The 16,695-nt window shown below is 44.8% G+C and overlaps 2 protein-coding genes across 3 annotated transcripts; one reads left to right on the forward strand and one right to left on the reverse strand.

Annotated features, from left to right (window-relative positions):
* Positions 1-121: 121 nt before the first annotated feature.
* Positions 122-8,764, forward strand: LOC125022977 (uncharacterized protein C16orf52 homolog B-like). The gene is made up of 3 exons (XM_047610009.1): positions 122-946; positions 5,224-5,436; positions 6,837-8,764. The coding sequence occupies exons 1-3, from the start codon at positions 841-843 to the stop codon at positions 7,019-7,021; spliced, it is 504 nt and encodes a 167-aa protein (XP_047465965.1). The 5' UTR covers positions 122-840; the 3' UTR covers positions 7,022-8,764.
* Positions 8,765-9,842: 1,078 nt separating this feature from the next.
* tmem235b (transmembrane protein 235b) lies at positions 9,843-16,690 on the reverse strand. 2 transcript variants are annotated; one of them, XM_047610025.1, is made up of 5 exons: positions 16,423-16,690; positions 16,081-16,337; positions 15,916-15,987; positions 15,666-15,803; positions 9,843-10,631 (listed from the first exon to the last, which is right to left on the reverse strand). In XM_047610025.1, exons 2-5 carry the CDS (start codon positions 16,250-16,252, stop codon positions 10,402-10,404), a joined length of 612 nt encoding a protein of 203 aa, XP_047465981.1. In that variant the 5' UTR covers positions 16,253-16,337; positions 16,423-16,690; the 3' UTR covers positions 9,843-10,401. The 2 variants fall into 2 exon arrangements, with proteins under 2 accessions (XP_047465981.1, XP_047465980.1); XM_047610024.1 differs by having other exon boundaries at positions 16,081-16,690.
* Positions 16,691-16,695: the final 5 nt, after the last annotated feature.

A 16,695-nucleotide genomic window follows, 5' to 3' on the forward strand; every position in this document is an offset into this window, starting at 1 on the left:
AGGGTGTAACTCAAGCTGTATAATGCGCTCATCTGTGTTTGCTAAACTCAAAATATTACCACCTGCCTAAATCGTGCAAACGGCACAGGATGGTCGTTTGTTTAGGGATTGTCTCGCGAGAGCTGCGGACCAACACAGGCATGGAGACGCGAGCTGGCTGCGTTTTAGTTCCCCTCGCCGAGAGAAGACGGCGTCGATTTGCAGAGAATACAGCTGTTGTGCAGTCTGTGGGATAAAAAAAGAGGGCATTCAGCGTTTGGTCGCGGATATTTTCGGCTCCAGAAAAACGCTTCTTTGTGAGCATGGGCGGCGTTTTCCGTCTGTGCTCGGCCGAAGGAAAGAATCAGCTTGTTTAAGGGGCAGAGAAAGGAAAGAGCTCGGGGTGTTCGTGCAAACTCAGGAAACAAGTCGACTTCATGCATGTTCTCGTTTTCACCGCTGGATACTTCCTCGGCGATTAAAGCACAACATACGACTCTGCAACATTTCCATTCGTCCTTTTTTACGCAAGGATCGCAGGATGCGGCGGAGCATCCGGAGCTAGAAATCCATGAGCCCGGACAGCGATCCCCCTGGTCTGGAGAAGGGCCAGCAGGTCGGGCTAGCTTTGTGTGTCGGAGGACTTTTAAAGGGGGATCACCGTGCATGTATCGCCGCTTGAGATCAAACGCGATGCGTGGACAGATAATGCATCGGCCCGACCACATCGCCTCCACCCCTGCAAGTTCCCCAGCGCCGTGCGGCATGATGGGGCGTCAAATGTGTGCTTAGGTGACTCCTCGATGTCCCGTCTCACTTTAGAGAAAGGTGAGATTGAGGCACGAAACTGTGTGCGCCGACATGGATAAACTCACCGTGATATCAGGATGCCTCTTCCTCGCCGCAGACATCTTCGCCATCGCCAGCATCGCCAACCCGGACTGGATCAACACTGGAGAACCAGCTGGTAGGCTATTGTGCACTTCAGTCTTTGACTGTTTTTCAGCATAAAGTGTCTCTTTCGCGTGTTTTTTTGGCATTAATGAGAGGCCAGGTGACTCTGACGCAGTGGAAAACTACGTATTTAGTTGTAAGACCCCAATCATAACAACAGAGAAATTGTTAAAGCAGTCAGTAAAGGCATCAGACTCTAAACTGATTCACTGATTCACACACAGACTTTATGGCATGTGGTTACTTTTGAACTCTCTGGACAGAATTATAACCTTAATGTCATCTTGGTTGATTTGTTGTGGTCAAAGTGTCCAGTAATTTGTTGGCTACATGATGCTGCCACCGCCATGCTTCACTATAGGGCATGGTGATCTGCCCAAAGAGTTCAGGTTTTGTCATGGATTCTTTCTTTTACTTAGTCAAGGTAGACAACCAGCTAAACAAAGTATCCTCATAACTCTCTTTTGTAAACATTTCTCAGAACTAAGTGTAAATTGAGGAACAAAATGCGTTTTTATTGTTTTACAATGAAATCTATCACACAATGAAGTGTGCAAAACAGTGTAGGACTATGAATACTGCACTAAAACCATGCTGCACATCCAGGATTCGTCCAGAGCGCCCAAAAGTCCAAAGGGACTAATGACGTGCTAACTTGCGACAAATCTTAAGTTGAGACCCATGCTCTGAACTTTAGTTAATTTGATTTGAAATGTTGTTATGCATTACTGAAGACAGACTATCGTGACTAAAATGTCAAATGGTGATTTGATGAATGTAATGGATATTTGGAATTTCACAATGGCAACTGTTGTTTTTGTATAAAAGATATGACTGGGGATACATCTACTACGTCCAACACTTGTCATCCATTCCAAGTCAAAACTTGATTGCACCGTCAGTCCTGGAATTAAAGTGCTGAGTACAGCTGCTGACCAAAACCCACGTCTTCTCTAATGGACTGACGCAAAGTCCAAAGCTAAACATTGATTAAAAGTGATGCAACAGACGAGCAGGATTCGTGCAATGTATGCACAGCTGCCTCCATCCCAAAGCTACAGGAGCAGAGAGAAAGAGAGGCACATACCAGCCGTGCTGAGTGGTTATTACGGGATTTAATTTATTGTTAAAGAAATACTGGCTGCAGCTGCCTGTTGAATACCTAACAGCCAGTTTTTGTTGCCTAATTAAATGAGCAATCACACACTTTTTTTTCTCCTTTTTCCACTCATCATAGTACAAAGTGGACTGAAGTTTAGAAGAACTCACATTTGCAAGGGTTTTACCTCCCATTCCTCACAGTGAATGAAGGTGTGAAATCACTGTACTAAAAGCCTTTTGTTCGTGTCTAATTAGCCGAAAAGTAATTACCTGAAGGCAGGAAGTGTTGTTCGAGAATGAAGATGTGTGTCTTTTAATTAGGCCTCCTGGGAAAGTAATGCTTTCCACCTGGAGATTAAAGGCTCGTCATGCTACATGCAGTTGTGACAGGTTTTATTTTGGCAGTGACTAGAGTGCTTGTAGAAGTCGGCAGAAGGACTGTGTAGAAGTGAGATTTTTTTAAACAATGGGAAGAAGTATGCAGTTAAGTAAGACCAAGTGTGAACTTGTGTAACATGATGTTCACTTTGATGTTCTGAGAACATATTGTACACCAGTAGTGATGGCAGCAGCGCCTTGTTGCCTTTATATGGACACCAGTAATCCACATATAAATAAAAAAACAGCCCAAGTTTTCATGTAGTTTTTATTTGGTTTAAATAAACCAAATAAATGTGTGCCCTAAGTGAGGTAAACATCATGTGACGTGATTATTCTCCCAGAGTGACAGAAACATGGTAACGGCAAAACAAAGTGTTGTTCAAAAACAAAAAAAAGAGCAAAGCCTAAATCTTTGTGTTGGCATTAAGGTTGAAAATGTAGGTTTGCCTTGGTCATCCTCTGAAAACCTCTTCCTCTTTTATATTTTCAGCGGTTTGCAGATTCAGCAGGCAGCGCCAGGGTACATGAAAGTTGTGTTCTGACGTTCTGGGGAGTGTAAAGTCATATGTCGCATCAGAGCCTTTTATTAAGCTACCATGTAAACAGTGATGCGAGCGTGCTTGTTGTGCTGCTTTGTCAGTCCTGGTGCGTTGTCTGCAAGCTCTGAACAGGGCTTGAGAGAGACGGCGCGTAGTCTTGATTAAGAACCTGTTTAGGTTGGCCAGTTTTAAAATGCTAATGCAAGGCAAGCATCCTGTATCAGAGCTGTCAGGACTCACTCAGGAGTAAATAAAAGACTCGAGAACCCTCGGTCATCGTCGGATACATTTGTTCATCAGATTTTAAGGAGGAAATGATGTGTGGTTACATTTTTAAAATATTACACAGATATTAATACACTAATAGTTTGTTTTTATACACTGATTAGCCACAACATTAAAACCTCTGACACTGAATAACATTGATCACCTTGTGACAGTTCAGTGTTCTGCTTGTAAACTTTTGCACCTGGCATTCATGTTGATTTAACTTGTAGCACCCACCTAGACCGGACCAGGCACCCCCATCCCATACTAATGACGCTCCTTGATGGCGGCAGACATCCCGAGCAGGATGCAGCTTGACACAGACACACACACACCTAACAACTAAAAAATATACAGAAGAACAGCACAAGGTGTTGACCTGGCCTCCAAATTCACTAGATCCCAAACTGATCAAGAATCTGTGGGATGATCCACAGAGGAACCCTCCCCCCCAACCCATAGGACCCAAAGCCCCCCACTAACAGCATTGTGTTGCCGGAGCATGTTTCCACATCCCTCATTTTGTGTTGGACACATCACTGCGGTTGGTGAGCCAAACAAACTGCAGTAATCAAAACGCTGCATTTCCATCCCTAGACCATTAGGAGGAATCGAGCACGAGCATCCGTTAAGTGCTCCTGGCAAAGCTTTATATATATGAGCTGTGAATTCACTCTGAAGTCTCCAAAGCATTCTTCATGCTCCGTTTCTGATCCAGTGTATTCATCATTTCCCCTTTATCCAATTTTAACAGCTAGCCATCAATTAACAAGCGAAACATGCTCTTTGTAGTAGCCTATCTATCTTCCATTACACGCATGAAGTGCCGGCACAGTTCAGCTGGACCCGAGACTTCAAATGGTTGTCTGGTTCGGCATTCGCGGGGAAATGAAAGCGCTGTTTACGTTATTCCCCACCCCGTTTAATGAGAGGATGTGGTCCGAAAGAACAGGATGTCCTGCACATAGGGGGAATAGGTCAGCAGTGTGTGCTTCGGGCCTGATATTCCTTTCAGGCCGGTCGTGGTATCAGCAGCAAATGTTGATTCTCCGCTGGCTGGGTTTAAATAGGTAGAAGCGTATAAAGCTCCATGTCCTCCTGCTTATCGCCCGCTGAAGATAATTCTGGGAAAGGAAGGAAGGAAGGAAGGAGGGAGGGAAGGAAAGAGTGACGAATGAATGAAGGTGTGGGAGGATTTAATTTAGCAGCTTCTCCCGTTCTCGTTACGTGTGCTGCATTGTCTGGAGCCGCGTGCAGAGCGGACTGGATGCAGGGAGGAGCAGATGCGGCCTCTGTTGGGCTCCGAGTGTTTGTGTCTGTTACATGCAGAGACCCCCCCCTCGCCCCCCCATCGCAGCCTGACATCACAGCAATGGCCAGGCCTTTGTGAGACAGGACGCCATTACTGGAATTGCGGCGCAATCTCTTCATTTCCTCTCCTCTTTCTCCCCCCCAGCGCTCTGGCAGCTCAGGCCAGAACCTTGAACCGGTGTTTGACGTCACATGTGAATCACTGGAGGGGTCAGTGCTTGCCGCTGGCTCACTGCCCGTCAGCTTGTTTCCATACCAACGATATCCCCGGCCCCCTGTTACAGCATGGGAAACGGAGAGACTCCGAAGAGGTCATCGCGCGTCACAGCCGCTCGGCATGTTGCCAAATTATCATAATTGCGTCGTATATATTGCTGTTAATTAGATCTTGGCTATGATGTCAGTGCTTCTCCCCGCGTTTTAGCATCTGCTTCTTTTCTTCTTTGTGTCAAATCAGCATTTGTTTCAGACTAGTTTGAACGCAAAATGTCATCTTCGGCGTCGTCTTAGAGGACAGCTGGGTGATTAATGAGGTGCAGGTGGAGGTGGAAAAACTTGGCCACAGTTCAGTGGCGTTCAGTCACCTGGAAGAATCAATACGCTCTATAATTACCTCGATGCCAAATCAGAAACGCCTGACATCGCTTCACCTGACATTTAAACCTCACCTTTCCCTCTCGTCTCTCCCCAGGCTCTCTGACGGTGGGTCTGGTCCGGCAGTGCCAGACCATCCACGGCCGAGACCGGACCTGCATCCCCCCTCAGCTCCCCCGGGAGTGGATCACCACGCTCTTCTTCATCATCCTGGGCATCATCTCCCTCACCGTCACCTGCGGCCTGCTGGTGGTGTCACACTGGCGGCGCGAGGCCACGCGCTACGCCCGATGGATTGCCTTCACAGGAAGTAGGCCCCCCCCACACCCTCATTACTCTCCCGTCATAAGCACATGATCTAACGTTTCGCCCACAGATTTGTATTCGTAAGACATTCACACGCGCGTGCAGGTATTGACAGGTCGCGTTTGAGTCGGTGTCAAACCTTGCCACGCAGCATCCACTCAGCGCCACGTATAGACCTAATTGATTTTCTCACTTTCTGCAAATGACTTGCTCAGCTACAGATTAGAATAGCTCCATTAAACCAGACCTTGCAGGGGTTGAGAGCGCCATGTAGGTAATAGGTGTTAGGTCTTCCCAGCGTGCACTGGGGCAATATAATTATCACCATCATCCCTGTTGTTGGGTTGGTGCTGGTAATGCTTTGACTTCACTCGCTTAAACTACTGTATGTCTCTAAAACGGCCACAGTTAAAGTGACTGAGATTAAAGGTTCAGCTTAAAATCTCAGCGTCTGAGGACACAGAAATGAAGTTTAAATGGGTAAACTTTAAGATATTTCTTCATATGTATATTAAGTAGCAAAACTGGGATAAAAAAATGTATTGTTTGGAACCCAGCAGTAACTTTTCTACAGGCTGATGTTCAGCTGGATCTCCTGGGGTTGAAGACACACCTGCAGTTGCCACTTTCTGCCACGGGTGGTGCCAAAGAGACCAAAACTGAGATTGCCCTTTGAAATGATAACATGACTTGGCCCAGACTGCACAGGTCCAGACATGCTCCCGACCTTAAGCAAAGCTGATGGAGCATATCCCAACATGTTCTGCATAAGGCAGCCTGATATGAACGCCATACAATATAACGTCAAAACCCTTAAATTGTCTGTGTCCAAGTGTGCAGCTGTTACCCAGCGAGATTAATTAATCTCAAACTATGAAGTCGACACTTAAACGGTGCAACGTACCGCGGCATGGTTCAAAAGAAGCGAAGCCAGAGGCAAATATTCCTAATTAGGGCGGATAAAACGCTCCTGAACGGACACATCTTCAGAGTCGCCCATGACAGAGGCTGAGCTCACGTCGCAATCACAGACGGTTTCATTACTTGAAAGCTGGTGATTATGAAGTCAGTGATGAAGTGCTGGGGAACGCAAGCTGATGATGCACGGTTTCTATTTTTATAGAAAGGAGACAAAATTGGCGTGCGTTAAAGAGGAGTGTAACGGGAGCGGCTCTGAATCCAGAACTGCTTGGAGCTGGAGTGCAGGCTATAGCTGCAGCGATCCTGCCTCAAAACATTACACGTAGCACTCGAGATTTAGCCTGGTTGGATTTTGAAAGCTCTCAGATGTTACTTTTAGCTATGAACTTCGAATGTTTACACATTGCTTTTAACCATTGTTGGGAGTCACCGGTTTAGGGTGGGGTGTTAATGCTTCTTCCTCCTGTTTTTGTCCCGTCACAGTGGTCCTGTTCTGTATGGCCGCTCTCATATTCCCCATCGGCTTCTACATCAGCGAGGTGGGGGGCCAGCCGTATAAGCTGCCCAACAACACCGCGGTGGGTTCCTCCTACGTGCTCTTCATCCTGTCCATATTCTTCACCATAGTGGGACTGTTGTTCGCCGGGAAGGTGTGCTTGCCCGGCTGACGTACACTCCTCCTCCTCCTCTTTTTGAATCCTTGGAAGAAAAAAAAAACGCCACCACGGGAGGTAGATTTTTTTATTTTTTATTTTTGTCAGAACTGACTCTCCTGTGGCAGTGTCTTTTAGAAAGCTGTTTAGGAGCTGTTGATTTGCAACAAAACTGAGAGGCCTGTTAGTGTTTTTTTTTTCTTCTCTTCCTCCTTTCGAATGAATCGTCACGATAGCTGGGGCCGAAACGGGCGTGGTCAAACGCCCGCGTGCCGCTCACCGAGGCCGAGCGGGTGCGGAAGTGGCGTTGGTCCGCCCAGAACGATGGGTTTGAAGCGAGGCGGGAGGAAACGCTTTCAGGGGAGCCTTGCATCTTTATAAACACGAACGACGCATTACCCCTCTTTGGGTCAGCCAAGTCGATGGCCGTCTCCAGTGTGGCGGCCATTCTTCCCTGACAAGTGAGGATCTACATCATGTACATTGGAGCTTCATTTCTCCACACACTTATTTAATACTTCATTTGTAAATGTGTTTTTTTTTTTTTAGACTGAATGTGTTTCCTGTTATTAATATGTGTTGGTGGATCACTTTGCCTTAAAGATGTGTTAAATAACTACAATATTTTTGGAATCTTAGTTGGCAGTTTCAGTATCATGGGATCAGTTCAAGCTTCCTGGACGCATTAAATCATTTAGCATTAACGTGGAATATAAAAGACGCCATCATCATCAACATCATCATCCCCATCCCCTGATCTTCTCTCCGATAGTTGCCAGTCCAGCGCTTCCATTTATTACTATTAAAGTGAATTTTTGGGGTGAGTCAACAGGAGCTGCTTCGGCGGTGACGCCGTGTGAGCAAAGACTGACATCAACAGGTCCAAACTTGAGCCTTTCTAGAGCGTTTCCTGTTTAAACACCGCACCACAAATGACTTGATTCACGACTCTCTGTTTTATACGTCTGAGGCGCTCGCATTTCTGTGTAAACGAAGAGACGGCGTGTGTCGTCGTCTGGGTGCACTGGGATGTTTGTGAATGAGCATGGAAGATGTGATCTCATTAAAAAAAAAAAAAAAAAAGGAGTCATTGGAATACAAATTGTCTTATTTGTAACATTTCTAATAATTGCGGTTCCGTGTGAGTGTAGTTTTCCTTCCTTCCTCTTTTTATGGCCTTTTCAGAGACAAATACAGTATTTCAAGGTGGAACTAAGTTTTTAAGGAGGCTAAATGTAGTCGTCAGTTTGCGTTTAATGATTAATTGAGCTTGACTGGTGCAGAAGACATTATACTTGTCCCAAGTGGGAGAGAACTAAGCAAAAAAAAAAAAGAAAGAAAGTAGTTCTTTCAACTGTGACCATTCATACATACTGGTATACAAACTGGTATTTTCTTCAAGAGATGGGTCAATATATAATTACGGGACTTTCCGAGTTTAACATAGTTGACAAGTGGCATAGTTGTTTTCAGGCCTAAAATCAACATGGCCGCCTATAACCAATCAGCACATGGCATTTTTACTGAAAGATTCTTATAGATATTATATATACAACTGAGTAAATTGAAATTAAGTTATTTATAAATATGCTGTATTAACACGTGATAAATCCACACACTACTTCAGGTCATGTGATGTGGATTTAACGCACTTCCTTGAGAGGTGGAATGTAATGGCGGATACAATTTGTTATTTTCCGTATGAAATTTGATATGTTGGCAAAAAAACAAAAAAAATGTCACGATTACCTCAACTTAAGAACACAAAACAAATTTTGAATAAGCTTATTTTATTATTGTTTAGCTCATTAGAAGGTGGTTGTTATTAAATTTGGTAAACGATTTACATGTTAGTGTTATCTAGTCATTTGTTATTAATAGGTAATTGTTTCCGTAAAAATTATGGATTTTGTAAAAACCATAGTAAACATAAAAAACTTTTTTTTTTTTTTACTTTTAATAAAAATGTATGAAAGATATATCCCATGGACTTCAATTACCCCTCCATTATATACTGCCCCAGTTATATGATCCAGGAATGCGTTTCTGCCATTCTACAGCGCCTGTTGTTTAAGATGCCATAAAATCATTTGTCAGTGTGCTTTCCTGTCCAGCCATCTACAGGTGACCACAGCAGGAATTCAATTGTGTAATGTAAAAAGCTCACGTCGCCACCTGCCATTCTAAGCTCAAAGCATCTCAGCTTAAGTGTAGCTACTTTATACTGCGGTTCATGAACGTGAACTGCATAATTTTACATCAATATTAGAAGATAATTGCATCGCAGTATCTGCTCCCAAAAGGAAACACCGCGTGCTTTATCCCGTGTTTCATACCCAGAGTCCTGAATGTCACACAGTAACGCTAACCGATGGAGGAGGCTGCAGACCAGCCACTCGTGCTCTGAGGTAAAATTACTGTTTTGTCAATGAAGTCTGGTGGGCTTGGAGATGGCGTAGATCAATGTAATGGCTTAAGTTCCCGGCCATTAAAGGCCAAGGGCGAGGTAAAGTGGTGATAACACTCTGAATACAGCGAACTTCAGCTGATACAGATTTTATTCGAGGCGGCTAAAATACACTTTGCTGCTGACATCTTCCACAGCTTTTTTTTCTTTTTTTTCTTTTGCTATTACTCCCCTGCACTTCTCCAAACTAGGTCTGCGCTGGAAACCATCTGTTGTAGGTGATACACCGACCATGAATGAGTACCTGACACGACCCTCCCTCAGAGAACCTGAACCGTCCCTTCAATTTAGGTTGAGATGAATGGGCTCAGACAGGTCGCTGCTGCACTGTAAACACTCTTAAGCTTTAGTTAGGTGGAACAAACTTTCGTTTCATTCATTTTTTTTATTATTATTACAAAAACATGGAACTAACATGGCACAATGTTACAAGCATCCATGTACATCCAAAAACAAAAAAAACAAAAAACAACAGCAACAAATGGGGCTCACATCAAACGGACACGATTTAAGTTTAATACTGTTTCTATAGGTTTTAAGTTACATTACATTTGAAGTTCTTCGATGTGGTTTTGGCACAGATGAAATCACAGCAGTATGACAGCCCGCGTGATGAAGTGCACCTACCATGCCTACCATGAGAATCTGTTTTACACCACAAGAGGGCGCAATTGATCCAATTTAACTCTGACCTCTTGGTGCACCTCCTCACCATAGCATGGATCTCCAAACCGAAGCAAGACGCACTAAAATGACAAATCGCTCTCTTTTGAATGAGTCCACAAACACCACTTCGTTATCTCTGCCAAACACTTCGCAAACCGCGCGGCAGCAACGTACCTGACCTTCGTTTCTCCGGTGTTTTTCGCTCAGAGCTCAGTCTCTTTCCTTTAACGCCACGCGTGGGGTCAGCTGCCGAGGGCTGCCGTCAGGCCATGGTGGGGCTGCTGTGGCGCAGCTTGGCCATCCGCGCGGCCACGAGCAGCAGGATGGTGGTGTGGAGCTCCAGGCCGTAGGACAGCCAAACCAGGCCCAGGGACCAGCCGAAGGAGGTGTTCACGTAGGTCAGACACTCCTTGCCGACCAGCCTCTCCATCTCAGCCAGGGCCCTGTATGAGTAGATGATGTACAGGCTCGCGCCGCACAGAGTCAGCAGACCTGAAGGTCGACACGGGGGGAGAAGAAAAAAAACAAAAAAAAACATTTACATTATCTAGAACTTCAGCTGAACACAAAACACACACATTTTATTTTCACTATATCTTGTCAGATGAGTCAGCCGTCTTATACTTTTAAAATGTTCATCCAAGGCCATCTACTCTGTTCGCATTTGCCCAAATGCGAGCACAAGCTTGCGTTGTAAGCAATTACGAAGCGGAAATTAACAGGAACACCGAGCCGCTCATGAAGCTCACCCAAAATCTCAAGTTGTGCGAGCCAGGAAGCGCGCTGATGACGCAAGTCCCTACCCGTTGTCCCATGACTGGAACGCAGTCGACATGATTGTCACAGTGTTGCCATTGGAAACCCTTTTAATTTTGACAGCTTGCTACTGGCTTTAAGGGGATGCAAGCGGAGCTGCCCAGGGTGGGCCTAATAAAGATTTTATTACAATTGCACCCCGAGGTGCAACAAACTAGGAATATGATGAGGAAACGGCATCCGATGTCTCATTTTTATGCACTTTGCCACAAAGAGCAAAGGAACAGGAGAGCGGGGGAGAGAGGCGGATGGGAAATGACCGAGCTACGACAGGACAGACTCCATTAGCGGTCGAGTGACTGACGGGAAGTTGGTTCAATCGCACGCGTTTGGGGAAAAAAAACTCACAGGCACGTGTCTGCCCTGTAAAAAAACGGACGCTTTCCTGTATCTTCTGAGAAATTAGGTGAACAGATCTCAGATCAGGACAGTTTCTAATAATTCAAAAATAGAAATATCCACTTGGGGGAGGGGGAAACTGTACGGGCACACGCAGCCATTTAGAGGTGCCACAGATTGCAGTGGCAGTACGGTGAGTGCTGGCGCACCACTTCGGCTCAGACCGAAATGGATGAATTGCTGTCGGTGTTTTTTTTTTTTTAGAGACATTTACCAAATACCTTTGGGGCAATCCACTGACCTTCTGTGTCGCAGCGTCAAGCCAAAATACTGTGTGTTGTCCACTGTGGTTTACGACTAAATGCCGGTTGTGGTCACCATTTCTGATAGTAGGAATAAAAGCTGCACCTACTGGTAGTATCACTGCCTTTACTACACCACAATCCTAACTAAAAACGCCGTGTTTACCCCTCGTCTTCCCGCCTCTATTATTGTAATTACACTGTTTTACGCTTTCAGGCATTGCAACGCACACAACAGCAACAATAACATACTATTAGCGCGTATTATCCTTTACATAGTGGCAAATTATTTGTGTAAATGTTTGCATTACAAGGCAAACCTTACTCAGAAAGCGCACTACACTCTAAATGAAGGAGAGGAGAGGCAATAGCAAAGCCCTGCAAGGAGCTCAGACTAATACTCATTAGCTGTTTAATGGTTGATGAGGAAAGTGTTTGCAGCATTAGACTGAAGACAGAACCAGGAGCAATTAACGGAGATTCGTAATTATCGTGTCATATAATTAAATATGCGGATGTATGCGGGTGCACATCCACGCCGCTTTCCCGGTTCTTGCGTTCGTTCACACGATGCGGCGGTCTCACCTTTTGGTGTCAACGCGCCATCCCAGGTGTGCGTCGGGGGCTATCTGTACACAACACGCTGACTGCTGACGCAGCCTGAGCACGCACAATTGTTAATTAGGCGCCTGATCCAGAACACAACGAAATCGAGAGGAGCGGAAAGCTGAAAAACAAACCGAGCGCTGAAATATTGTGAGTGCCAAAGAAAAAAAAAAATGTTAGGATCAGGACGGGCAACAAGTTCACAAGGCAGCTTTAATCTAATTGAATTCTTTAATTCATTCCACACTTTACCATGTGCTGCTCATTAAAGGGAGACTAAAGAGTCTTTTTGAGTGAGTGTTCATCTGTCACATGATTCTCTTTATAGAGGTCATAAGGCGTTAGATGGAGAGCACCCAAGAGATCCATGGGACTGAGCTATTCCAAACGCTCAGGCGTCAAGTTTCTGTACACAAGAGTAATTTGATTATTGTACTCAGATTAACTAAACAAGGTTAACGTTAACCTAGGTCTCCCAAAAAAGCAAATACATCATTAGTTATATAGAATTATTGAGTGTGCTGTGTTGTTTTCCATTCAGTTCGTTCTGTTTCCGTACAGCGCTGTTAGATGTGATAGACTGTGTCTGTTAACAGAACCTTACCTCCTTTTGCGTGTCATTTTAGTCTGGATTATATAACCAGGTTAACATGTTAGAGGGCAGCTGCAACTTTTAGGATATTATCTAGTTAGGCCCTATTTTTTTTACATGGTAGTCCTTTTAGATGACCCTCTCAACATCATGGTGTTAAAACAGATGCAGGTTTCTTTTGTGCTTGGCCTGGAATCTTTTCAGTGTCAAGAGTTCTTCATAATGAGTGGCTGGATGGGATCCATCTGAACGGTGAAAGAAGTGCCTTTAAAGGTCATTTTCTTTCATCTTTCTTGACATGTGGAGCAGAATCAGTGAAATTTTACTCCGGATTTACCACCTAACTGCATTTAATTTGCTTCACAAATGTCCTCTCTGTCTTCGCGGCGTAGATTCAAATGCAGGAAACATTCCTTAGAGTTTGGTCCTAAAGGAGATCTGCTGGGTTAGGATTTGGTGACCGCAGAGGCCATTTAAGTACATGGATACCATCCTTCATGAGGTGCGTGCGCTGTGGTCATAAAAGGATGGACGAGACCAGCCACAGCACAATATAAAGGTGCGCAAAGTGTCCCAAAAATACCCCACACCGTCCCTCCTCAACCGGCCGGCGCAGTGGATAAAAAACAGAATATATCCGTGCTTTCATGTCGTTCACACCAATTTCCAGCCCCAACAGCAGAAAGTGTGACTCATCAGCCCGGGCACCATATTTCAAATCTTCCGCTGTCCAATTTTGGCGAGCCCTTTCCCAATCGTGGCCTCGGTTTCCTGTTCTTAGCTGACAAGACTGCCGCTGGGTATTGTCTCCACATTTCTTCTTCGAGGTTCATGCTGTGCATTCAGAGGTTCTGCTGCATATCTCCATTTTAACAAGTGGTCTCTTAAATTATGGTTCCACCGGCTGGAACCAGTCCGGCCATTTAGCTCTGACCTCTGGCTTCAACAAAACATTTCTGCCCAGAAAATAACAGCTTGCTGGATATTTTGTGAAAATCCCAGCAGATGAGCTGATTGCGAAATACTCACACCAACAACCGCGCCACATCAACATCACTCAGTTCTTCTTTCTTCCCCGTCTGATACTTGGTTTGAACTAGACATGTGCGTTGACAGGGAGTTGAATGGGTGTTCCTTACAGGGTGGCTCTTTATTGGTAATGGCTAAAAACCACAGTTTGGTCTTTTAAACCAAGAGTGAACCAGGTCGGTTCGGTTTTTGCTAATTCCAGTGGTGCAGTGGTATGTGTAGTGGTTATTTTTTTACATCTTGATGAGATTTTACCATTTAAAACGAAATGATTTCAGGATTTCTTCACCTGTGAACTGTTTTGTCTGATGGATCCGAATTTGCAGCGTCTATAAACAAATATGTTTTTAGGCTATGCATTTTACATATATGCATAATAAACACATCAGTCCATAGCTTCAACACGAAATTGCCAGTACATTCATTATTTATAAGATGCGTTTAGGATATTTTCGCTGAACCATGAAGGGGATGTCTCAGGAAGCTCTAACCACAATGTGAATACACAAGAAAAACAAATTGGGATTTCATTGTTTCCAAAGCAATTTGAAAACACTGTTGTTTCTCCCTCAAGCACAAAAAAGCTCCAATTACCCGTTCGACAAAATTCAGTGTGAAGCATTCTTTGTATAACTGACCCAAAAGAACCTGCCTCTTCATGCATACTTAACCAGTATGGATAAATCAAGCTGCCAGTCAGCCTTGGCTGCAAATAAAGCTCGGTCCCTTTGGCCACATGAGGTCAATAGCTGAGGTCAGTTTCGGTGCCACACATAAAGCGCTCGAGCCTGTTCAAATTAAACCGCACGGACTTGCTTTACTGCGACACTCAGCCACGTACACATTGTTAAACCAAATCCTACACGGCTTTGCAGTGTATTAATCAGCGTATTAAATAATGTATGGGTGAAGTGTGATGGTAAATTACTACCCTTGTTCACATTTACACTTATCACAGCGGCGAAAGCACGGGTGCATTAAAATGGAAGCGTTTCTTTGTGCTCTTTGTTTAGGCTGGTTCACTGCCGTGGCTCACTGGGTCTCGGTGGACTTAATGGAACTGAGTCATCGTGTATTCCACCTGTGCTTCCTCTGTTGTGACAGGCCAAAATCCCTGCCGTCCAGCAAAAAATACAGCCAAAAAAAAAAAAAGTTTTTGTATTTGCTCTGTCCTCCTCAGTCTTCTTATTCATGATTTCTCAGTTAGCCATTCAAACCCAAACACCACACGTGTGATGTTTTCTTTCAGTGAGACGTGGTTACTTACTGGAGTGGAGTATTTAAATTCATGTTAAACTTCTGTTGGGTGTTGTTGTCATGCAATGTGGAGAGCGGGTACCCTGCCCCTCCCGGCGCGCCAGTTTATTTGCATCACGTGTCCGGACAATTAACTCTTCTATAAAGCCACCTAACAGCTCCTGCTTTATTTAAAAACGAGGCCAGAGATGCAAAGCGGCGGCGCTTTGATGCAGCTTCTCCTACAACTTCACAGCAATAAAGTGTCACATCAGGGTTTCTGTCCCCAGCCAATTGTAAGCATGACAAAAGACATATTCTGAACAGAAGAGGGGCATTGTGAGGCTGCATACAGTGCAGATGGGAACTCACAGCCCCATTAAGCTATTTCCTGTATTGCCAGTAGAAACACAGTTGACTGCACATTTTTTTAAATTTATTATTTTAATACATCTGTCTTGAATGGGCGGTAAAATACAGTATGTCAGCTTTTCCCCTCACTGAGCAAAGCTCTCAATAATTTACCCAGGCAGAAATAACTGCTCCTTTGCCTCTAATGCAGCATCATAGGATGAATACAGGGGAATGAACTGAACCTTGACTTACTGCGGATGAAGAAGTAGGAGGCCGTGCAGGTGAGGAGGACCGGGCTCCTGGCCAGGGAGCTGACCAAACCGCAGATGCCACCAAACAGCAACAGAACCAGGCTGAGGGAGAGCACCACCACTATTGTATTGTGCATGACTGGAGAGAAACAGATGGATTATGGAGCATCAGCGGAGTTACGGCTGCCTTGGCAGTGAAATGGCATTGCTGTGTGGTAAATAAAAGATTTCATCAAAACATGGGGACTCACTGCTTTCAGTCTCGGAGTATGGAGAGTGGTCATATCTGAAAGAATCATTAGCGCCTGCGTCCGTCCTCCCACCTGGATTAGTATTAAAAAAAAAGAAAAGTTACAATATAATGATGACATTTTAGAACGGCTGAAATATCAATCGTTAAGACTGAGTTGTGTCACCTTCGTCCCACAGTCCCCAGTGGTAGCTCGTATTGTCCAAGTCACACCTGTTCATGGGATTTACTTCAATGATGTACCAGTAGTCGGTTCCGAGAGAAGTCGCCAAAAAGGCGAAACTGAGAATGCCGCAGAAGCCGGCCGTGATCACCAGAGCGCCGAACCTCACCTTCATCGTGGACAGGTGAAGGTTTAATTACGCGTGTGAATCGGATCGCTTTAACTCGTGCGTAACGCAGCTTTTCCAGCGCCGGTCCGGTCTGTCAAAAACGTTTGCGCGCTTATTATGCAACCTGTAATTTAAAAATATGTACACGGCATTTTGTTTATCTAAAAAATCTTTACCGGAATTAAAATCTCCACGACGACTAACTTGCTTTTTCTCTGAAGGAGTGAGTCCACACAGCCGCGCGGAGACGACGGTCTGCCTGAGCAGCAGCAGCAGCAGCAGGAACAGCAGCAGGAGCAGCTTCTGTCTGGGAGGGACGTGGATTGATCAGGAGGCGTACATGTTTACGCAAGGCATGTAATAAAGGGATATTGGAAGCCTCTCCAGTCGCTTAAATAAAATCAGACAGGATAAAAAAAAAAAAAAATGCATGCACCCCGAGAAATTTC

This window comes from Mugil cephalus, chromosome 16, assembly GCF_022458985.1.
Source record: "Mugil cephalus isolate CIBA_MC_2020 chromosome 16, CIBA_Mcephalus_1.1, whole genome shotgun sequence".
Lineage (NCBI taxonomy): Eukaryota > Metazoa > Chordata > Actinopteri > Mugiliformes > Mugilidae > Mugil > Mugil cephalus.

What these genes read in the sequence shown, in the direction of transcription:
- LOC125022977 (XM_047610009.1), top strand. Translation starts at nt 841, where the DNA reads ATGGATAAACTCACCGTGATATCAGGATGCCTCTTCCTCGCCGCAGAC. An exon ending in CAACACTGGAGAACCAGCTG is followed by an intron (nt 947 to 5,223) that starts GTAGGCTATTGT and finishes GTCTCTCCCCAG; the next exon opens with GCTCTCTGACGGTGGGTCTG. An exon ending in ATGGATTGCCTTCACAGGAA is followed by an intron (nt 5,437 to 6,836) that starts GTAGGCCCCCCC and finishes GTCCCGTCACAG; the next exon opens with TGGTCCTGTTCTGTATGGCC.
- tmem235b (XM_047610025.1), bottom strand. Translation starts at nt 16,252, where the DNA reads ATGAAGGTGAGGTTCGGCGCTCTGGTGATCACGGCCGGCTTCTGCGGC. An exon ending in CTGGGGACTGTGGGACGAAG is followed by an intron (nt 15,988 to 16,080) that starts GTGACACAACTC and finishes ATACTAATCCAG; the next exon opens with GTGGGAGGACGGACGCAGGC. An exon ending in CTCCTACTTCTTCATCCGCA is followed by an intron (nt 10,632 to 15,665) that starts GTAAGTCAAGGT and finishes GTCGACCTTCAG; the next exon opens with GTCTGCTGACTCTGTGCGGC.